Below are 23,329 nucleotides of genomic sequence, written 5' to 3'. Positions count from 1 at the left end.
TTTCTGCCGCAGGCTGACATGGACGCTCGGGAAAGTCGGTGCCGCTCGCCGGGAGCGAGTGATTCCACGCACAGACAGGTAAATGCCAACTATTAGGGACATAATTTCATGCAAGAATTTGCTAAATATATGATGATGGTTTTCAAATAAATCAAAAAAAAAAAAAAAAGCCCAGCTAGTTTGAAGCGCTTAATGCAAATCCCTTTAGGTGTCAATCCAGACTGAATGGCTCATCCCCGCCTGCTCTGGGGAATCAGTCAAATGCTTATCACCGGCTTCAGAAAAAAAAAATAGAGGGTTTCAACAGGCGGTGAAAAACACGAGCAGACACCCAGGACAAAGGGCCCGTCACTCCTTTCAGCCCAGCGAGGCTCTACGTGCATCGGAGCCCAGCGGGAGGGCAGGGATTGACAGGGGCTTGCGGTGCGAGCCGGGCCGCAGGGACGGTATGGATGCTATAGGGTTCCTGAGAGAAAGGTTAAGCAGTGAGGACGCACGGAGCTTTGCTGTGCAAAAGCACGAAGCAGCTGGGATGTCCCCAGGTGATTCACAGGCTGGAAGAGCAGGACGCGCTGGGAAAGCGAGCGCTCACCAGCAGAAGTTGGAATATGAGGATGGGCACAGGGGGACCTTTATGTTATGGGGAGCAGAGATGCAACAGCTATAGGGCTGTCAGCCCCGTGATGCTGCGGCGTACGGCTCTGCCCAGGGCTACGGCTGACCCGCAGCCATCCCGAACGGGACGCACCACCCCATCCCCTGCACCCTGGCAGCATTCGCTTCTCTGTGCCCACTTCTTAAATAAAAGATGGAAATCGGGTAAATAACTACCTGCTCTGCAGGCATTTGTTGCCACTTGCCAATAGTATTGTAATAAAAAGAATTAGAAGAGGTTCAAAGTTAAAATTTAGCCGAAACAGGTGAGCTGGCCCTGCAGCTGACTGTGCCAGACTATGTTTTATTCACCACTTTGCTCCTCTCCAGCGCACTCCAATTTCAACGCAAGCATTTCTTTTAAAGGAAGGGAAATAGAGTGAAAAAAAAAAATCCTCTCATCGGTATTTCAGTTAGCACTCTGCAAAGGATTAAAGATCGCTGCTGCCTGGCCTGAAGTGCACAGCCTTGGTCAGGATTCAGCCCAGAAGATTTATGGCCTTTTGACTGGCTTAATTGCCCAATATTCTGTATTAAATCAGAGGAAGGAGAAAGTAAAGCGCTTCCCCCGTGCCTCAGCAGCCTGCGAGGCTCTGCCCGTCCACACCAGGCGCTCACCTCCATCCTGAGCAAGCAGCACCCATGTGCAATGACAAAAAAAAGGAGGAAACCCCACAAATTTACTCTTGCATTTTTTTTAACACAAGAGCAGCTGCCACTTCTGCTCCCTTCCTGTTGGGTTCCCGTGTTGGCACATGGCTAGCAAAACCCAACTCCTCTCTTCAGGGATTCCCAAAAAACCACAAAAATCCAGGCAACTTCCCTGGCCAAGCGGCACGAGCATCCCCAAGCCAACAGGCTTCATATCATTGCATAGAGCCCAACAGGCTGTATGCAATACTAGCTTGATATTACCAAAAACATAGAGAATATCCACCAGATGTTACATTTATCCTCTTCATTACCGTAAGAGGCAACAAACCCCTCTTCCTCCAGCCAGAGGAAAAGCAGGTTCTCCATATCAAAGCCTCGACAGTTAAATATTTATCCAAACCAACAGGCTTGGGGTGTCTGGAGCAAGACTACCATGGCTGGAGCCATCACAGCCAGAAAAGGAGGCCCCAGGTCACCTCTCATGATGAGAATAAACATACAGCATCACGGCCGGTGCTGTCACCCGTCCCTCCCCGAGCAGCAAGGACGGCACCGGCTGCTTTAGCGTTTTCAGGGTTCAAGGCAAACACACAGGTAAAGCCAGTGGATTATTTGAACCTGTCTGAACAGATGAAATTTCTTCATTATACACCCAGATCTGAACAAGCTCTATGCAATACTAGCTTGATATTAAAAAAAAATAGAGAATATCCACCAGATGTTACATTTATCCTCCTCATTACCGTAAGAGGCAACAAACCCCTCCTCCTCCAGCCAGAGGAAAAGCAGGTTCTTCATATCAAAGCCTCGACAGTTAAATATTTATCCAAGTGCCTGTCCCGCTTCCCTGGATGGCTGAATTTTAAGGTTCAAGTCTTACTGATCTATTATTCTCTTTTCGTAGCACAAAGCGTAACTTTTTATTACAGCTGCAAATTACAAAGCTGGGAAATTCTTTGAAGGGAGCTCGAGCCAAACAGGTTTTTTTCCCCCTCCCGGGACTCGTGCACTGACAAGACGGTGCTGCAGGAGGGCAGCAGGAACAACGCTCGGAGCAGACGCAGGCTGCTGCGTGGAAGGAGCTCGAGGAGCTAATTGCCAGGATTCTGAAGCAGGTCCTGTTTCTCATTAAACCCCTTCTGTTTTCTTTATTTCCACCGTTACGTTTCTTTGAGGGACACACAAGGGCGGTGGTTGATGAGCACCACCGGCTGTGGGCAACCAATGATGGTGAGGTTGAGTCTCCTTTTGCCGGAGCCCGTTCCACACTGGTTCAGCCCCGGGGTGTCCCTCATTTGCACCCAGATGAGTGGGTTTCTCCATCCCACAACACGACCTCAGCCAGGCGGGCCAGCTCTGGGCATTTTTTTTTCCTCCCCACCAAATCATAGACCTATAGAACGGTTTGGGTTGGAAGGGACCTTTACAGGTCATCAGTCCAACCCCCTGCAGCGAGCAGGGACATCTTCAACTGGATCAGGTTGCTCAGAGCCCCGTCCAACCTGACCTTGAATGTTTCCAGGGATGGGGCATCCACCACCTCTCTGGGCAACCTGGGCCAGTGCCTCACCACCCTCACTGTAAAAAATGTCTTCCTCCTCTCTAGTCTGAATCTCCCCTCTTTTAGTTTAAAACCATCACCCCTTGTCCTATCGCTACAGGCCCTGCTAAAAAGTCTGTCCCCATCTTTCTTGTCAGCCCCCTTTAAGTACTGGCAGGCTGCTATAAGGTCTCCCAGAGCCTGCTCTTCTCCAGGCTGAACCACCCCAACCCTCTCAGCCTGTCCTCGTAGGAGAGGAATGAGTGGGCTGAAGACCACAGAGCTCTCCATCGGTATAAGACTCCATTTCCCAGCAACCATCACCACCACGCTTGCAAAACTCAACTAAGAGAAGAGATGTGATCAACTTAAGCACTTGCCTACACCACTTGCATTAACGTGAGAAGAGCAACGCCGGCGTGGCCCAGGCACCCGTGCACACACCCAGACCTGTTTTGGGAGGCAATTCTCAAAAAACGACATCACTGGAGGGAAAAGCATGGGCTGGCCACGGCTGGAGAGCCCCGAGGTGGAGGTTCATTACACTAACGACAGCTCTGCAAACTTTTCATCTCAGAAGAGACTTGGGGCGGTTTTTCTCTGTGGTTTGCTTGCAGGCTGCCTCTGGATCCGAGGTTGCTGATGCATGGTGGGCTTGGGCAGCTCTTTAATTGAAAGAGAAAAGTCAGAGCAGTCTCATGGCTTTTTGGGAAGCCTGCTCTCCCTGCCTGCTCGGTTTTCATTTCATTATTGCCAAGGAAGGCACCGGAGCGCTTGGCCAACCCACCACCTGCTTGGGCACTGGGCTGGCCACAGCAGCGGGTCAGTGGGGGCTTGCAGGATGGTGGTGAAATACGCTCACCAACCTCTTGGGCCACAAAGAAGAGGGCAGAGGAGCTGCTTCATGTCTTCCCTCCATAGCTGCAGCTGGAAGAGAGAGCTGAGAAGAGCTCAAGCATGTCGTCCTATCATGACCAACAGTGGTCAATCCATCTCCTGGTCACCACTCCGGGACGTTGCCCACAGCACCTGCCCTCTCCATGCCCTCCCCTCCCGTGCAGACACCGTGGAGGCAGCAAACCAGGCAATGGTGACGGCAGCAGGAGAGCTCTGCCGCCTCTCATCCCACCCCCCCCGCCCCGAGATGTTAATCCTTATCTAAATTCATAATCACGCTCTCTGTTTTCAAAGTGGCGAAAGGAGGCTCAACTTCTCATTAAAGGACACGGTGAAAAGTTTCTCCTCCAAGCATGTTAAAGCTCCTGCTCCTCTTGATGGAATACCACAGCAGTAATTAACATTAATGACATACCTAAGGAGAACCGCAGCCCAGAGCAGTGGGATAATTGCAGCAGAGAGCCAGTTTGTTACGGAGGCTACCCATCACTGTCAAGATGCGGTATGCAGACCATACTTTGAGAGAGCTGGAGACAATCCAGGACCTGTGCAAAACTCCACAGCCCTGACTCACCATCAAAGGCACCAAGATTAATCAGAAAGATTATTTGGAAACAGAGAGAGATGCTGGTCATTTTGCTCTCCAAATTCCCTCACTTCAATGCTCTCCCCCTTGCAGAAGTACCAGGCAGGTCTCTACATTTTCAGACACCATACAGGGTGAATAACACAACGCTGAAGACGCTGCATATGGATTACTTGCACGCGTTGGTAGTGTCCCGCTGCATCCACCTCTACAAATATCAGTCTCCTGCTCAGCCCCAAAGCCAAGAGCCCACCTGCCTTTCCAAGCCTGGGAAATGTCAGAGAGACACCAGGCACAAGAGCTATCTCGATGCCGCTCTGTCAAATCCAGCCCATGCAGAATATCAAATAATTGATCTACCGGGTAGAAGCACTGATTGGAATTGATACAAGGGAAAACTTCATTATTATAAAGGTTGCAGAGCAGCAGAATAAATGGCCTATCACTCAGTAGCATTTCAGACCAGCGTAGATGATTAACTCTGAGGGACAGTCTAACTGCTCGGTGTGGTGGGGACGGTGGAGAAGACCTCTGGTCCTAGGTTTCTGCAAGTCTATGACTCAGCCTTTCACCTCGCTGCCTAGATGCCCCAGGTAGGATCCTTGGCCAAGTGCCACAGGAGATATGCTGTTCTCAGGGGTTTTTCTGTTACGTGGGATGGAAAAAACCAACCCCACAACAGAGAAAGCGTCAAGTTAGAGTTGGCTCAGAGTAGGAAATCATACAAGGGAAAAGGAAAAGAAGAAAATGGGTACATGCTCTATCACCAGATCAGATGTGAACTTCACGCCTGACTTCATTCATCCAGGATATCCTCATGCTGATTTTGTGAAACAGTACCAAAAAACCACCTCAGTGTCAACACGGCTAAAGGCAAGGAAGATGTCCATCATAAGGCTTTGGATAAACAGCCTTTTCCACCAGAACACCTAACTGTATCTGCATCCATGCCTTGAATGCGATTGCAACGATAAAGGATAAGGAGACTTCACTGAAAGCTTACCTAAAATAAAGCTGCCTTGAGCTGGAGGAGCCTCCTCCCAGCCCAAACCTGACCTAGGTACACCACAAAAACTGCTTGTTGTCTCCAGCAGATGCTTCATTTTAGCTCTCGGGAGAGTTCAGCATTGCCTCCAGGGCTCAGCTATGTCAGGTCATGCTGCTTTAATTCACCATCGATACGCTCTGATCCTCCCTCCCCAGCTGCTTGCCGGAGGCTACTCTTTGAAGGCCATGGAGTTCATTAATTTGGCCAGACACCAGAGCAGCAAAAGGAACCACAGCTGGGAAGCGGATGAGGTTTTGGGCTCACCTGCCCTTTGCATGGGTCTAAGGATGAAGACCACCCAACCACCGCTTTGGGGCAGGACACCCCAGGGCAGATCTTGCCTCCAGAGGCTAGATCCTTCCAAGGATCTAGGATATGCCCCCTTCCAAGGGTTAACACATGCTCTTGAGCTCGCTCTTAACTAGCTTGACTTTTGTTCCCCAACTAATGTATTTTTAAGACCTTCCATTCAGAGTTTCTTTTTTTTGTTCTGACTTCTTGCTGATGAATAATCATTAACTATCCATGAAAGACTTAAATGGCCCGTGGAATTCATGAGGTATTAAATGGGCATTATATTATCAACCACTCTAAATGTTTTGTTTCCGTTTCAAGACCATTCATGAGATGTTTATGGACTGTGGATTTATGGAAGCCGGGGGATCTTTTTAGGAGTAATGTTCCATACCCCAGAGTTATGGTCAACAGCTGGAGGCTCCGTGCAGGAAAATCTGAGGCTGTAAGCTCAAAAAAATTAACCCCTGCTTCAGAAGATTTCAGCATACAAAAATGATGGATTAAACCCTAGAAATAAGCTCCGAAACACAAAATGCAAGCAAACTTATGAGCTGTCATCGAGAGTCAAGTGGTACATGGTGGCCTTGCTCCAGAAGACCTCGTCACTGCTACTGCTGTCCCAGATATATGGTGGTGGTTTACTTTTGTGCCTGCGCTGAGATGGAAAATCTGTGGGGACAGCCCCGCAGCACCCCAACAGCTTCCCTCCATCAATACTGACCCACAGCTCATGGGGAGAGAGCTTTTTGCTTTTGCATCCCTGGCTCCCCAGAGCTCATTTCATCCCGTCCTGAGACGGGGCGAGGAGATAAATCAGCCTGAGGGACACCAGCCTGCCTCTTGGGAGGGTTTCAGATGGGTCCCACCAGAGAGCGGTCTGCAAAGAGGCACTGTGGGGTAAATCTAGACCCAAAATCGCCCCAGGACATCCCACCCAGCACATGGGGTCCCCAGCAGTGTCCCCAGGCTATCAGCGCTGCAGGTCTACCACCTCTTTTCCATGCTGGGACACGATACAGGGAACAGGAAGCCACGATCCGAAGCAAACCAAGAGCCCACTGGCACAGCTAAAACCAGAAGGGGTTGATCAGAGAAGGCTTGAAATAATTTCTCAGGGATGAGCTCCATTTCATGTTTGAGGTCAGGAGGAAACTTCCCTCCTGCGGAGAGCACAGAGGACTCAGACCCCACAGAAGTTATGACAACAAAAAAACCTACCCTCCAATGCACGCGCGTTGCACAGACGCTGCCATAAAATAAGAATTAGCTGATAACAGCCCCAAAAAGCCACTTTTTCTCTGTGCCAGGCAAAGCGTTAGCCACCGCATTTAGGCTAATAAACAGCTAAAACTTCAGCACGCCTCTGCTAGAGAAAAGGGGAAAAAAGAAGAAGCTGCCTCTTTAATGCACTAATTACTATCCCGAAACACTAATGGGATTAGCAAGCAGGATTTAGTGGTTGCCTCCTGAAAAATCATTAAGTGCCATTAGAGAAAATTAACCTCCCCAGTTCTCCGAGCGGCTTTCGGGAGCCTGGGTCCTTCCGCATAGACACGATGAACCCCCGGTAGGACGCTAGCACAACAGAGCCCTGTTAATATTGGCTCTCTCTTCCCTCTAATAATTCACCAACCGTGAACTGAAGTTGCGTCACCTAAGGTGGCCCAGCACCAGGGGAAGGGGAGCACCAGAGGTGCCGGGCAAACGGGACGCGGTCGGGCAGGGACTGAAGGAAAGTAGAGACCGATGAAGGAAGAGGGGACGTGACCGTGTTCATGCAAACCCTGTTTACGATTTCCTTCTCCACGCCCTGCCCTGCTCTTTCCCCTTGCAGGAAAGTCGAGGCATCCCGTCCCCGGCTGGCTCGGGGAATCACTGGCCAAAGGGTTTGCTGGAATAAGGTCCAGACACCCGTGTCCAAACCTCGCCCCAGATCCATGTCAGGGTGACCTGGGGCGTGCAATGACCACGGTGGGGATCAAACGGCTCGGGGGAACCAAAGGCACACTTTGCCCTCGGTGAGACCTGCCGTGTTAGCAAAGGGTAGAGCTTGGATCGGATGCTGAAATGCAAATAAAAGTATGAGAGGAGACGGGCTGCTCACTAAGGCTTTGCTCCTGCAAACGTGGTGATGCTCGCTGGGGACGGACCAAAGTAAATACGACTTTCCGGTGCCGAAGCACGAGGGGGAGGGTGACCATACAGGAGGCATCGTCCAGCTGAAATAAATTAATTTCCAAAAGCCCTTAGAGACCGCAAGCTCTGAGCCCGGAGGAGAAGGATGACCACCCTCATTTCATGTAACGACCGCAGCCCAGCAGCTGCCACAGCCTTGGGGACGCGACGGGGAAACAAGTGACGCCGCGATGCTGCGGCCACCAGATACATCTGCCGCCCCAAACCCCCTCCAGCCTGCCCCTGCCCAGACGGGGGGATGAGGGGCTGGCAGCCAGGAGCACCCCATGCAGGCAGCGGATTTTAACCCTTCACGTGCCCCAGCCAGAGCTGCCCGAGCATCACAGCTGCCTCGGGGGCCGGGCTGAGGGTCTGCGCCGCCGTGCCAGGGTAGCCAAGCTTTCCCCCGCTCCCACCACATCCCTCAGGGGACTCTGCCTGGGCTTCTGGCACGGCCTTCTTTTCTAAGAACCCCAAATTTGAGGACAAGCAGCGCGGTTTGTCCTGGGGCATCTGTTTTGGGAGGCTAGCAGCCATGCTCCACCCTGACGCATCCTCAGGGAGAGGGGACGATGCCCCGAGGTGGCACTGGTCCCCTCCGCCACCCCACGCCGAGGCAGCAGAAGGGCTTTCCGAGCACGGCCACCAAAAGAGCCCCAAGGAGATGGAGAGGGAGCGTGTGGGTGCCGGGGAGCCCTTTCCCTGCACAGCAGCAGCCTCTGCCGGCACCGGAGCCGAAGAGCAAGAGCAGCGGGAAGGAGCCGCAGCACGGCCGGGGACTGACGAGCCTTCTGCAGGCACCAGCAGGGATGGAAAAGACACTGGGGAGGTCTCCAGAATATAAAGCATAGTATATAAAATATCCACGTTTCAGCTGAAAGATGATTCTTCCCATCTCGTTCTCGCATGCACTCACGCCCACCCGCGGCTCTTAGGGCCAGGTTGCGCATCCCCGCGCTGCAGCTGCAAAATCCCACCGTCCGACCCACGCGTGCCACGGGGCCACGCTCCGGCACACGCGGGCTTCGCTGAGCGGCGGCCCTGGAGCCCCTCAGTGCTCCCTGCTCACCCCACGCTCCCAAAATGGGGTTCCAGGGGAGCAAAGTCCCAGTACTGTCCCAGCAGCATCCCCGCTGCCTGCTAGAGCTGCAAAGGGCTTTTCTACCTCAAAGCTCAAAAACAAACAAAAAAAGACACCGCGCCCCGACATTTAGGGACCAAAGCACTTTTCCAAAGGAGCTGGGATGGGGTTCATCACCCCACCGCACCCCAGCACCCCAGGGCACCCACTTACTTGGGGGTGTGCGCCTCATCCACGCGATGCCCCAGCTGGAACTCGTGGGACTTGCTCCGGTGCAGCGCAGTGAAGCCGGGGATGAGATGGATCAGTTTTCGCGACGAGGGCGGGGGCGTCCCAGGGGGCTTCAGTTTATTCCTCCGGCGTACTGGCGGCGTGCCCGGCGGCGTCATCGTGGTCACGATGTTGGGGGTACGCGGAGGGGTGTGAGCGACGTGTCGCTGGCGCGGGGAGGGCGGCAGGGAGCGGTGGCCGGACTCCACGGGTGGGCACAGCCCTGGGTGACCCTCCACGGTCAGCCGGTCCACGTGGGTGTACATGGGTCCGTGGGGCGAGCCCGCGTGGCAGTGATGCTGCCCGCACTTGGGTTGGACCTTGGGGCTCTGAGAGAGGTGCGTCCTGCCCCACTGCCCCGGCTCCGGCTGGCACCCAGGGCTGTTCTCCTTCCCCGGCTCTGTCGTGGGCCACTGGATGGTCCAGTCCTGCTTGGAGAGGCTGCCGCCTGCAACAGAGCACACAGACGTGGCCGTGTGGCGTGGCAGAAGCCACGCGGTCCCCACCCTGGCACCGCATCCCCCCCAGAAACACCAGCAAGAAGCTTCTCCGCGTTACGCGCGCGCAAAGCCAAACAACTGCTTTGCCAGGGTTAGAGAGGCGCTTTGCCCACGCGTTTCCCTGCCGGAGCCCCCCACGTGCGTCCCCCCATCATCACCCATCTTCCCACCGCCACCCCAGGACGCAGCACGGGGATGGGACAGCCCTCGCCTGGCCAAGGCTGATGCCCCCACCTCACCCCTGCAAACCCCCCCGTGCCAGCCAGTTGTGCCATTTGCATAGAGGAGGGGGACTGTAATTAAGTGGGGCTCCTCTCTGCTTCTAATTATTCATCTCCACCAGCGCAGAGACGAGCGAAGGGCTGTTGGCAGCAACTTCACAGCCCCAAAGCGACAGACCCAATTCAAGGTCCCTGCGCCGACTCCTTTTGATCGCCTCCGCTAAGAAAACCAACATAAAACCGTAATCTCTTTATTTTAAAACGGCTCCTTCCCCATCCCCTTTTTGATTATTAATTGCCCGGCCTCTTCTCTCCCCAGCCTTTTCAAGGGAAACATTTTATTTCAAGCTCCAGAGGAAAAGGAAAGGAGGAAAGGGCTTTGGAAATGAAAGCTTTAGGACTGGATCGAAAAAAAAGCTCCAGGGGAAAAGGGGGACGAGGAGTTTTCCTGAATCGTTCTCCCAAAGCAGAAAATAAAAATAAAAAATAAAGCAAGTCCTATCCAGCTGCTTGCAGAGTTGCTTCTCCAGCTGCTATGAAAAGCCCTTTGACCCAGCAAGTTAACGCCCTTCCTTATATTTTTATTAATTAAGGAAAAAATCCTGCCGTAGGAAAGCCTCGCCTCTGCCAGGACAGCGCTGCCGGGATGTTTGTGCATCTCCAAAGCCACGCACGAGCCCCCTCCTCGCTGAACCAGCCCAGCCCAAGCAGGGACACGGCAGGTGACGGCTTGGAGCGTGTCACCCCCCCCGCCCCGAAACACGGCTCTGCACAGGGACGTGCCACCTCCGGCAAGGCCACCCTGCCCGCGGGCGCCTGCACCCACGCGCCAGCAAAGCTGGGTGCTCAACCCGTGCCATGTAGCTGGACCATCTCCTCGTCCCCAAGGCCACCGGTGGCCACCGGTCCCCGAGGCCTCCCCGGCTGGTGGCACCTGGCTTCACGCAGAGCCCGGGGCTGGGGAGAGTGCAGCCGTGGCCGTGCACGGGCATAGGTGAGGGAGGACGCAAGGCCGTGAATTAAAGTGAATTAAATCCTCCCACAAGCCATCGTCCCCTCCAGTTAATTAACCCACAGCCAGGGATTTGCAAATCAGCATGCATGTATGCAAATCAAGGTGCTCCCCCATTGGTTGCTCTGCATGCATAGATTTACATAACTCAAAACTGCCCGGATGCTGCGTCCCCCCGCTCCCATCCCCAGCAGTAATTAGCAGCGGTTAACGAAGGAGAGCCAAGGCTGCTTCCTGCGACCTGACGCTCGGCTGTGGCATCGCGGCCACCGCGTCCCCCCCTCGCTGCTGTCCCCTTCGCCGCTCAGCCGTGTCATAACATGGCTGATGCACTTGAGAGCAAAAAATAACCCGTTTGGGGGCTGGTGGGTGCGTCAGGGCTAAAAATACCCCAGATAAGCTGGGGAAATGTATTTTCAACACACGGTTGCTTACAGACGCGCTGCAGGTAACGGGCACTCCGTGAGATGAGATACGCTTAAACCGAGAACGCGCTTGAAAGCAAAAATAACCAAAAAAAAAATCCCCCGAGCTCTTCGTTCTGCAAAGCGTGTTAAACACTTTCGGATTTCATCCCCCCAGGGCTCCCCTGGGCGTTGCTGCTCTGCCAGAGCCGATTCCCAGCCAGAAAAGCGAGGGAAGAGCTCGCACAAAAGCAAACTCAACTCAACTTCCCCAAGCTCTACCTGCCTTGACGGCACTGCAAGGCCGCCCGTTCGCTCGTAAAAGCCTCTTTGTTTTCTTTAGATAGGGAATATTAATTGCATATCGAAATGAGCAGCCGCCACGGCCGCCCACTGCCCCTCAGCCACGGGCCGCCTCTCCCCTCCCGGCTGCCACCGAGCCCTGGCCACCAGCACGAAAGGAGAGATGCTCTCCTTGGCCAGATTTGGCTTCGTTAATCCCCTCGGTGCTGCCGCTGCCGCCCTGCTTAGCTCAGCCTTCACTCCACCGTACTTCATTAGGGAAGGAGCTTTTTTTGAACCACTCCATTAAAATAAACAAGAAAACAAACTCCTGGGAGGAGGTGGAGAGGAGTGCCTGCCGTCGGGATGCAGCGGAGATCAAGAGATGCAGAGAGATGGCTAAGTGTCACCAGAAAAGCTGTTTTCCCCCTGTTCCAAAAGACAAATAGCAAGTTTTGCTTTGATTTCCTAAAACAAAATGCTGGGAATCATTTACTGCCCTTTAGGGAGCTGGGGCAGCGGGTCCCATCCAAAGGAGGAGCCGTACCCGAAGCAGCCCTGCACCCCGACTGCTCCTTGGGAGATGCTGCGATCGCTCTTCTTCCTTCCCCCAAGGCATCTCCAACCAAACGGAGACACGCGCAAAAGCGGAGCAAGATCTTGGCATGCTTTACAGCGAGGGAAACCCCCGTGGCTGCAGCCACCTCTCCCAGCACCAGCATCTGGGGCGATCCCACCCTCGCCATGGGGCAAAATAAACCCCGGTATCACCCAGCCCTTCGGCCCCATCGCAGGCAGGGACCAGCCCGTGCCCCATCCCGGGTACACGCAGCCTCCCCGGGCTCCTCTCGCCCTGCCTGCCCCCGCGCCGTCCCCAAGCCACCCGCAGCCGGGACGACTCATAAATATTCAGCGCCGGATCATTTTTCCCCATAGGACAGCTAATAACCTCCACGCATAACTCACTAGTCACACGCCATCAACTCCTCAATCCGCAGCGGCCCCGCTCCGCTCTTACTTAATAACAAATTAATCCCGCTTCAAGTTCAAAACCGACGCCTTGGCTGCTAATAAAATACCGCTGCCAAGTGTAAGGTTTCGCAGCTGAGAAAAATCCAATACAGACTTGTTAACGCAGTAAAGCAGGGGTTTAATATAGGGCTGCCACTATATTTGATAAATATAACACTGTTTTGTTTTATAAGCTGCTCCGGGGCTTTCCCTGCTGCTGGAGCTGCCCCCAGGATGCTCGGTATGCAAAGGGGCTCCTTCCCCACCATCAAACTCCATCCAGGCAAAATTCATCAGCATTTAAGCGATAAAACAGCATCCTGCTTCCTCCCTGCCTCCTCCCAGCCCCCATGCCCAGGCAGAACTGGCCTGGGAAATTAGATGTCTCTAATTAACAGCTCAATAAATAGAGATTGATGGAAAAGGTTAATACTGTACCTCATTCCTGCTTTATTAATACTAATCTTGGCTTCTAAAAATCGACCACTGCTGCACTTGCAAAGAAATTACATGATGTTTTAAAGAGGCAGCGACTTGTTCATTAATTATATTTTCAGACTAGGACCGTCTCTGTTTACAAGGAGATAAAATGCAGATAAAAAGCCACGTCCATCGCAGCGTGGTACATCTGGGGTTCCTTCTGGAGGGGCCGCGATAACCCCATGGACCCGAGATCCCGGCACTGCACCCGAAAGACCATCGCTGCCATCCTGAGATGCTTTTCAAACCCCCCCCAGCACCCAGCCGGCTCCTCAGGGCCATGCAAACCCCCCAGGCCCCCGGCTGGGGGGGTCCAGCCAGGCGTAACGCAGCTCCCGGGGGCTGCAAGGATCGAGGCAACGCAGCTGATTTCCAGAACCCTCAACGGAGGGTTGGTGGTCCGTCACACGGAGCCCCAGGGGACACACAGCAAAGGGACGTGGCTCCACAAGCCAGGCCAGCTCTCGAAGCCGGTGTAGACCTGCCTTGGCCAAGCTTGCAGGCAGGGCAAAGCTGGTGGCCAGTTGCCAAGACCTGGAGCCAGCCAGCAGCTCGGCATCTGCTGAAATGCAGCTGGGGGACGGACGGACGGACGGATGGGTGGGTGGGTGGGTGGATGGACGGACGCAGCCTTAGTGCACCCCAGATGGGAGAGCTACAGCCCCTTCGCTGCTCGGTCCCAACAGCACGGGGGGACATTGCCAGCGTTCCAGAAACGCTGTTCTGCCAGTTCCCCATCCCCACAGCCCACCAAAACGCGCTGCCTGGACCACGGTGCATCTCGGATCCGGCCCTGAGCAGCTGGGTGGGACGATCTGCTCCCACCACCCAACTGCAGCCTGGGCAGCTAGTGAGCATCTTGCCCTGACCCGGCCAGAGGTACCAACCGCTCCCATCTCCCCACCTGCAGAAGAGGGGCAGGGGCTGTGCTCCCCCTTTCCCAGGGGGCAAAAAGCAGGGGGACTGCTGAGACGGGGCCATTTGACTCGGCAAAGGCTCTTCCAGGCAGGGAAACACCAGCGCAGAGGCAGGGGACACGCAGCTGTACGGAGTGGGATACAAGGAGACCATCTGCCAACACGCCTGGAGCTTTCTGCACCCAGATCCTCTGGAAATTGAGGGAGATTTGGTCTCCTCCGCTGCCCGGGGAGCTCCTGCATCTCTCCGGGCTGGCAGGGGCTCCACAGTGCCCCAAGCTGCCCGTCCCCTCCCTGTCCCCAAGGCTTGTGCCATCCATTGAACGATGCGCCAGGGATTTCCGCAGCAGCACACATGGTGCCAGCACAGCAGGGACCCACGCCGGCCAGTAACGCCAGGGACCGTTGCACTGCGGAGCCCAAGCCTCCAGCCCCGGCGGAGCAGGAACGGCCACTGCAACATCTCTGCAATGCCGGAGGGATGAAACGGCAGCCCTCGCCGCGCGGCCCAGCCCGCAGCCCGCCCGGGAGCAGCGCGATGATGGACGGAGTTCAAGAGAGCGCTGGGGAAGGCAAACGCACACGGTGCCTGGATAGCAGCAAACTCCCTCCCGCGGGGACCCAATGGACCACCAAGCCACGTCCCGCCGGGGGGCTGGCAGCCCCATCACCTGCCCCATTAAAAAGCAAATCAAGCAGCGAGCATCCCGCAGCCCCCCAGTACCCCCCCATCTCTGCCAGCCAGACACCACTGGAGGGGCACGAGGTGTTTTAGCATCTTCACTGCAACTGCTGAGCCGAAGGCTCACGTGGATTTTCCAAAGCACGGGTCCTACCGGGGCGCAGGGGAATTCCCTTGGCCGACCAAGTGGAGGGGCAGGAGGGGTGATGCAGGGGCTGGGCTGAGCCAGCACGGCGAGTAAAGCAGTATTTGTTTGCAACGGGCTTTAAAAGTCAAAAGTGTTTAAACAAAGAGCAGGCTGAGAGCCTTCCCCGGGCTCCGAGGGAGGCATCGATGCCCTTCCTCAAATAGTGGAGAGACTTAGTGAAAATGCCAAAGGGAAGGAGGGCAGGAGCGCAGGCAGGAGCTGGATTCAGGGAGTTAAAGAGCGTGGGGGAACTCGTGCTCCACCAGAAGTGCCAGGCTGGGTTCAGCCGTCCCCACCTCCCTGCTCGGGCACAGGGACCCCCTGCCTGGAACATGTCATGCCAAGCAATGGTAATGGGGGACACTGCTGGTCCCCAAAAGCTGCCCCTCGTTGAAACCACGTCACATCACCCTCCTCACTGCCAGCCCTGTCCCCAGGGGCTGCTCTGGACCTGCAAAGCCCAGCCGAAAACTTGGCAGCTACACCCCAGCAGGGTTCATCCCCCGTCTCCCCCAGCCTCTGGCATGGAGCAACACTGGAGGAGCCGCCGAGAGGGGACGGGAGCCAGGCAGAGGGGTCTGGGGTCCCCAAACCCTGGGGGGCTGGCAGGACCGGGGTCCTCCTACAGAAGGGTCCTGCCAGGCCAGGACTCCCAGCAGGGGCCACAGCTAAACCAGTCCACTACCATCGCCCCAGGCTAGGACCAGGAAGGGAGCCCTTGGGAAGGGGTTTAGACTGTGAAAGGGGGTTTCACCGTTCCCCCCAGCTGCTCCAAAAGGGAACGTCCCCCCCAGCTTGCTGCTGCCTGTACGCACCCCACGGGGCAGCACCCCGTGCTGGCAGCGCTCCCCCGAGCTGGCACCAAAGCGCCGGTTCTGCGGGGAAGAACCACGCCGGCAGGGTACGGTCCCCATCGCACACGGGGAGGTGAGGCTGGGCCTCTCCTTGGGGGGCACACACATAGGGAAGAGCCCCCCAAACTCTCGGACCAGACCCTGACAACAGCAGCCCCAGGAAGGGAGCCCTCGGTGCCTGGACAGCATCATCCAGCAAGGCTCGGCTGGCCTAGGACGGGGTGCCAGGAGAGCCGGATCCTGCACAGCCACCCCTCGCCCCTTCCCCACGCAACCCCGGCCACCGCTGCGGCCCCCAGCCCCCTGCTCCCGCCCCGCTCCGCTCGCAGGCTGCCGGCGCAGATCAAGCTGGAGCAGCTCCTGCTTCGTGCGGCCGCCTCTGCAGCACAGAGCTCTGCTGCCACCGCCCGGGGACCCGCCAGCCCAGCACCCGCACCCCAGCACCCGCACCTGGGGCCGCCGGCGTCCCCCGGGGCACCCACCAGCATCCCCCCGGGCCGGCTGCCGCGGGGAGGCACCCATACCCCCGCGGGAAGGGGAAGCAGGGCTTGTGCACGCCCTGGGAAGGGGTTCTGGGTCCGGGGGTGCAGCCAGCCACGAAGCGATGCCGAGTGGCAGGAGCTTGCTGAGTCTCAGGGGCTGTTCCCAAGGCTGCTGGCTGCGCTCCTGCAAGCAAGAGGGGTCGGGGGGACCCTGTAGGAAACGCTGCACCCTCCTTGGGCAAAGCCTCCCTGCAGAGAACTAACAACTCAGCACTTCCCAGAGAAGCGAGCCCGCCGTGCGCTCCCGAGCCACAGGGATGCACCAGAGCGAAGACGGCCCCCGCGGGCAGCGGGTACTCGGCCGTCCCCCAGGGACGGAGGAACTCTGCAACCCACGGAGAAGACTGCAAACGCCTCCGCGCTCCCGGTGTCACCGCAACGGGATGGTGCCACTCACCCCAACCGGCTCGAGGGGACCCGGCCAGCAGGTACAAGGGTGCCCAACTCACCGGACTTGTGGACGCTGCGGAGGCAGGAGAGGGAGGCGTTCAGGCGGGCACACTCCTCGCTGTTGGCCCCAAACTTCTCCACGGTCGCGCAGACCTGGTCGTCGGTCATGTCCAGCAGCTCCTCCAGGCTCAGCTGCCCGGGGGCGATTTCCTGGTGGGGAGGAATGAGGCAGGAGTGAGGAGGGAGGAACAAACCATCCTGGAGCATCCTCTAAACCAGCATCTCGGGGCACGCAGATGAGAAGCTGTTCCCTCCTGCTGCCCCATTTGGGTCACAGACCCAAAACCATTCAGTTTCCATCCCCATCCACGTGAAAACCCGGAGAGCGTAGCTCACACCTCAGCTTTATCTCGAGTTTTTGCACAGTCTCGGGCATATCTAGACCCAGGTCAACACCGGGACATCTGGGAGCGCTGTGAAAACCTGCCCCTGCCCTGAGCACACGCAGGGACTGGCAGCTTCGGCACAGGCTTTCCTCCTCCCCAGGGGGGCTGTTACAGGAGCACCTTTGGGTGCCACCCCCTCCCTGCACCCATCGCCTGCAGGAGCCCAGGACACGGCAGAAGGACGCTGTGACCTGCCGTGGCACCACCACGCCGTGACAGGGACATGGGGGACCCCCAGTCTGGGGGGCAGCACCCATGAGGTCCCCCTGGCACCCACGTCCTTTGCCGGGAACAGCGGTGGGGTGTCCCCACTGGTGGGTGGAGGAGAGCCGTGGGGTGACCCTGGCCAGCAAGTCCCACCACGGGCTTGCAGCATCTTTCCATGCAGTAAAAACAACCTAGTCCCTCCGCTCTGGTCTCCCACCTCGTTCCCCCCCGCCAGCACCGTCCCCTCCAGCCTGCCCCAGGGCCCAAACACATGGCTTCAAGCCAGTCTCCATCTCAGAAAAAACTGCCCCCTTGTCTAGTTTTGCTCAAGGATCCCACAACCCCCTGGGCAAAACGCTACTGGAGGGGTTTGGCACCCAAACCCGCAGCAGGGCCCTTCCCACACCAGCACACTCGATGCCCAGCCCTTACCTCCATCACCTCCTTGCGGATGTCAACAATGCGGAACCAATGCAGGAGCTGGGGGAAGCCCTCCAGCTTGGCATTGCGCTCCTGCAAGGCCACCTTCCTCTTGCAGGACAGCTGCCGGCTGAAGTACTTGACCAGCTTGCTCTGGAAGAGAAGGCGAAAGCCCCGTGGGACCCCCTGCCATGACCCCCCCAACCCACCCCATGGCAGGAGGTGGACGCAGGAGGAGGCAGCGTGGGCTCTCCCCTCCCTCTGCCCCATCCCCAGGGCGCACGCAGCCCCTTCTGCCCTCAGAACACCCCCCCGTTACCTGCTGCCGAGCTTCTGCAGCCAAGGGCTCCCTTGGCATCAAGCCGGGTGTCCAAGGGGGGGCATTTCCCTCCCAAAAAAGCCCTTTCTCAGCTCCTTTATCCCCAGCCCACCGTGCTTCAGCGCTGGGGTCTTGCTCGGGGGATGGCCAGCCCTCGCCACCCCGGGGACCCCACGGCGGGTGGATGAGGAGAGAGGACAGGGGACACAGAGGCATCGCTTCTCCCGCACGCTAACACAAATACCACCCCCTCCCAGCACTGCCCAGCACCCAAAGGGCACACTCCCCTCTCTTATACCCGGGCTCGGTGTGAAGGGACCCCCCGAGCACCCCTCCATTGGGAGCAGCCAGAGCATCGCACAGCACCAAGACCGGGACGTGGGCATTTGCTCTTTATTCCCCCCACGTCTGCCCCAGCCCTCCTTCCTCCCACTGCTCCTCATCGCCACGACCGGAGCCATCGATCCCTCTTTGCTCGGCCGTGGCCCCATCCCTCCGCCAACCGTCCCCCCCCCAAGCCCTCCCACCACGAGGCCAAAGATGCCACGTTAGCAACCGCAGCCTGACAGCTCCCAAAATAAAGACGCTGAGCGACTGGCCTCCTTTCTTGGAAATATAGAGCAGAGCCCAGCTCGCTGGAAACCTGCTGGGATTTCCTGCTCCCGCTTTTCCAGCTGGGTGATTCCCCGCTGCCGGCAGCACTAGATGGTGCTGTGCCCCTGCCCACTGCCGGCTCCCGCACACCCCAAAAATAGATGAGCAAAATATGTGATGGTTTGGAATAAAGAGGCGAGGGGAGAAGCCCCATTACGGCATCACAGGGTTTGGGAGAGCTTCCCCGTCTCTCCTGGTCCCTTCCCTCGGTGGCACCCAGCGGTGACGGCCACGGGGCTTGGCGTGATGCACGCACGTGAGCAGAGGGGGGAACCCAGCCCCCCCGCGCCCACCCATCGTGGTTGGGGTGAGCTGGGTGCACCCAGAGAGGTGCAAAACAGGCAAAACCAGCCCCCTCCTTGCTGCCTGGGGGGGGCCAGGCAGCTCAGGCATGGGAGAGGTTGGTGGTCCCCACCCCGATGTCCCACCAACATCGCCACCAGCAGCACCCGAGCGGGTGACAGCTCTGCCAGGAGCCAGACACCCCAAGCGGGCGGCCTCTCCCGACCTGGCTAATGGCCCCAGAGATTACTTACCAAAAATTAATACCCAAAAGATAGCTGGGGCTAGCAAAGCAAACGGCTGGGGAGGCCACAGGGAGCCCCTGGCTGGGCTCAGCAGCACCCGGACGAGCTGCCAGGTCTGCTTTTTAAGAAGACCCACTCTCCTGACACAGACCAGCGCAAGGTTTCAGGGTCAGCCCCGATGGCCCATCCTAAATGCACCCCAGGCCCTTGGAGGGGAGATAGCAGCAGGCACCTTGAACGCACACAGAGGCGGCTCCTGCCCCCCAAAAAAAAGCCCTTCCCCACACACAACCGCAGCAAAACACCAGCAAAAACCTTCCTAAAAAAACCCACCTCCAACGCCAGCAGCCTGCTCTGCATCCGCTCCTCTGGTCCCCCCCAGCCTGAGAGCTGGGGGGAACTAAAGGGGACACCAGAGCCACAGGGGCCTCTCCAGTGCTAAAATCAGGGGCCTGGGATGGGGACAGAGCTGGGGACGGGGCAGCCTCCACCACCACCATGCAGAGACCTGCTGGGAACAGGGGACAGGGGAAGCAGAGGGAGGAACTTTAATTTCCAGGCTCCAGGTGGGGGAAAGTCACCCCACCCAGCTCTTGAGAGACCGGAGGGGCCATCGTTAGCGCAAACCAGGACCCGGATGGGACCCCCCGTGCCCCAGGCGTGGGCTGATGCTCTGGCCCATGGGTCCGCTCAAGCTGGGGGAAAACAAGCCCAGCAAACCTCCGCGAAGTCCAAAAGCACTTCTTGTTTTGCTGAGAGCTTCACCAGCAGGGCTGGAAAGGGAAGCGAGCGAGACGGCCCCGTGCCACGGGGAAAGCCCCGTCCCGCGGCTGCGGAGATGCTCTCACTCACCCTGAGCCGCTGCTCAGCCCTCCCTGCGCGGGATGCAGATTTTGCAAACGTGCCAAACGCTGCTCTGCTGCAAAGGCCAGATCCTGCCTTGCGCTCCTCCTTCCCCCCTCAGGTTTTCTGTGCCTCAGTTTACCCATCTGGGAAATGGCACGGAGCACCCTGGGGTGCTGTGGCTGTGGGTGTGGAAGCGGAGGGGTCGGAGTCCCGGCACACGGGGCGTGCTCGCTGTTTGGGGGATACGCTGCCAGTCCAAGCAGGGATGCTGCCGGTGGGGCCGGGGCCGCGGCATGTCCCACACATCTTCCCCTGCGGCCGGGGCTCGATTTTCGCACCCTTTCAAGCACCTCTCCCCCCTCCAGCACTGCGAGGGGGTGAGGGAGGGTGCGGTGCTCCGACAAAAGGGGGTAAAGCCACGAGCAGCCCCTTCCCCTTGGCCATGGCGAGGGGCTGGTGGCTCCCGGCTCCCCCCATCTCCTCCTCAAGGCAGAGACCTTCCGCTAAAAAACAAGACCCCGACAGGTCTCTGCTGCCCCGCGGGGATGGGTGCAGGCAGAGGAGGGATGTCCCCACTCCTTGTCACTCCCCCGGGACCCTGGGTGACCCCGGTGAGGCGAGGGACTGCAGTCACCCAGGGCTGGAGCCCCCTCCGCCCCCGTGCAAACCTCGCCTCCCCTCCGCTCCCCGACGGGGATTTCCAGCCTCCTCCCATCACCCCGAGCAGGATTTCCCCTTGGCAGGCGCTCGCCCCAAAAGCTGGCACAGTGGCAAGCGGCTGCCCCCGCCTCGAGCAGGCACCGGGCACGGGGAGCGAAGCAGCCAGTTTCCAAGGAGCAGGAGGGTGGCTGCACCCCCCCGGCACGGCACCCTGCGCCCGCCCTGACGTCAGCCGGGCTGGAGACGGCACCGAGCCCTGCCTGGAGACCTGGGAGAGGCGGCGGAAAATCCACCTGCGGGAGCACGAGGTCAACGTTAATTAACCTTGCGCAGGCTGGGCCATGCGCCGCCAACACCAGCACCCGCTCAGCCAGCAAGAGGGAACCCGCGCCTGCCGGGATGCCTGTCCCGCTCGGCACGGCAGGGTCGGCACGTGCCTGTGCCGGATGCCTTCGTGCTGCGAAACGGAGAGGTTGCTCTTCGCCTCCGAATATTCCCGGCACAGAAGCGGGCTGCAACGGATGCTTTCCCACGGCGCATAGCCGCAACCGGAGCGACTCTTCTCCGACTCCTACCAAGGGGCTCGTTATTCCAGAGACACCTGGAGCACCCTCGGGCTGGGGAATACCTCGCCACGGTTATATTTTCCCTCTCAGGGCTCTTTCAAGGCCCTTCTAGGCTCGTGTGCCATCTCCGGCTCTGTACATCATTTATTTCAAGCGCTGCTAAATGGTCCCCGGGGCTTTCTCTGGGAGTACAGGGGCTGAAATGGCTCCACCCAGCATCCTGGAGGTGCCTGGCTCTCCGGGGGGATACAGCCCATCCTCTGCCACCTCCCTGCTACCCTGGCAAAGAGCTGAGCCAGGACTGGCAGGGCAGTGCTGCCCGGCTGGTACGGGGCGAACGGGGGCTGCCATCATCCCTGGGGGGCTGCAGGTCGGTCCGAAATAACACGGCTGCAATCAGAGAGACACCGTGCCGCAGGGGGAAGACCACTGTGCTCACCCACAGTGCTCACCCACAGTATTAGACACCAGAGAATCCACACAGTCAGGCAGTGAAACTCCCAGTGCTGGGGCAGCGTCTCCTTTGGCCACGGGCCTGTGCAAGTTTGGAAATGGCCGCGGCTCTTCCCCAGGTTCCTCTTCCCCTCTTCACTTGCGTGTCCACGCGGCAGCCGAAAGCGTCCCGGGACAGTTCCCCCGTCCCAGCGGGAGCGTGGCAGCCCAGGGAGGGGCAACTGCCGAGCCTGGGCTACCCTTGGAGCCACTCGCCGGGTCCCGGGAGCCCTGACCCGCACTTTGAAATGGGCTGGGGGTCTGACCCCGCTGGGCTAACACAGAGAGCAACATGGCGCAGGGCAGCCAGAAAAATCACCCAGCGCCCAGCGACTTTTCCTTCTTGCTTTTACTCCGTGCTGCCCCCAGACCTCCGGCAAACAGGCGGGTAGCAGCACCCCTCTTCCGTATTTACACCCCGAAACCCAAAGTTAGAGATGCAAAGCCTGACTGCCACGCTCAGACGGGGAATAAAGCCCCACCGCCCGTGCAGGGCCAGGCAGGGCTAACGGGGGTGGCCACTCGGCTCCCACCCTCCTGCTCCGACGATGCTCAGCCCCAGATCTGCTGCCGTCCCGTAGGAAGCAAACCGGCCCCGGCTCCCACCCTGGGCGGTGTCGGTCAGCGTTTTGGTCCCAGCCGCTGCCTTGCTTTCCGCTGGAGCCTGTCCCGAGGTGCAAGCAGGACCTAAAAGCCTCCCAGCCCCGAGGGCTGCCACCGAAGCCGGGCTGCAGCCGGTGGTGCCCATCCCAAAGGAAGGACGCTGCGTCGCGGGATGCTGTTACCCCACACAACCCCAGCACACAAAGGATGGGGCCTCGCGTGTACGTTAAGGTGGTTTTAAAAAAAAAAAGAATGGAAAAACTTCCATTAATCCGGCAAAATCAGGGTTTAGCATATGAGGATTAACCAAAAAACGTGGATTCACCTGTTTTATTCCAGGCTCCGATGCGAGGGCCGTGCAAAGTCTCCCCAGGATATGCTCGAGGTGAGGTGCCCTCCCAGCCCGCCCGTCCCCGGCCACCATCCCCTTCGCCTTGCCAGTGCCTGGCCCGGCTCTGCTGCCGCCAGATGGGAAGGGAAGAAGTGCCGAGCGGGGCCTCTGCGTCTGCGTCACGTCCTTGGGACGCGGCAGTGGCGGCAGGGACTCAGGGCCAAGCTCGGCTCCTGCTTACGCTGGCGGCAACCCAGGACAACGCCGCCGGGAGCTATGGGCTCCCGTGGAGCTCCAGACCTATACCAATGTGCCGGCACCGGGAATCTGGCCCCAGGTTCACCCGTGGTCACTCCCCTCCTGGGAATCACCCCGTTTCTGTGCTGAAATTCAACGGGTGAGCATGGACAGGGGTGCCCATGGCTGAGATATGCGGCAGGTGCCCCGGTTTGGGGGTGTTTTAGGGAAGGCAATGCCAGGGCTCCCCGCGGCGGGCGCAGCACGATCCATAGGGGCTGGAGAGATGCTTCCCTGTGAGTGCCTGGGATTTGCGGGGTGGCATCCCCACGGCCAC

General features: G+C 58.1%; 1 protein-coding gene across 1 annotated transcript in view; it reads right to left on the bottom strand.

Moving 5' to 3' along the window:
* KSR2 (kinase suppressor of ras 2) overlaps positions 1-23,329 on the bottom strand; it is an 83,719-nt gene that overhangs the window by 58,437 nt on the left and 1,953 nt on the right. Inside the window, exons 2-4 of the mRNA XM_072880215.1 lie at positions 17,770-17,910; positions 16,744-16,894; positions 9,146-9,650 (exon numbers count right to left, since the gene is read on the bottom strand). Of these exons, the coding sequence (XP_072736316.1) occupies positions 9,146-9,650; positions 16,744-16,894; positions 17,770-17,910 (797 nt within the window). The remainder of the gene's footprint in view (positions 1-9,145; positions 9,651-16,743; positions 16,895-17,769; positions 17,911-23,329) is intronic.

This window comes from Ciconia boyciana, chromosome 15, assembly GCF_034638445.1.
Source record: "Ciconia boyciana chromosome 15, ASM3463844v1, whole genome shotgun sequence".
In the NCBI taxonomy this organism is placed as follows: Eukaryota; Metazoa; Chordata; class Aves; order Ciconiiformes; family Ciconiidae; genus Ciconia; species Ciconia boyciana.
Note: the sequence above shows the minus strand (reverse complement) of the source record. Positions and strands in the feature narration are given on the sequence as shown.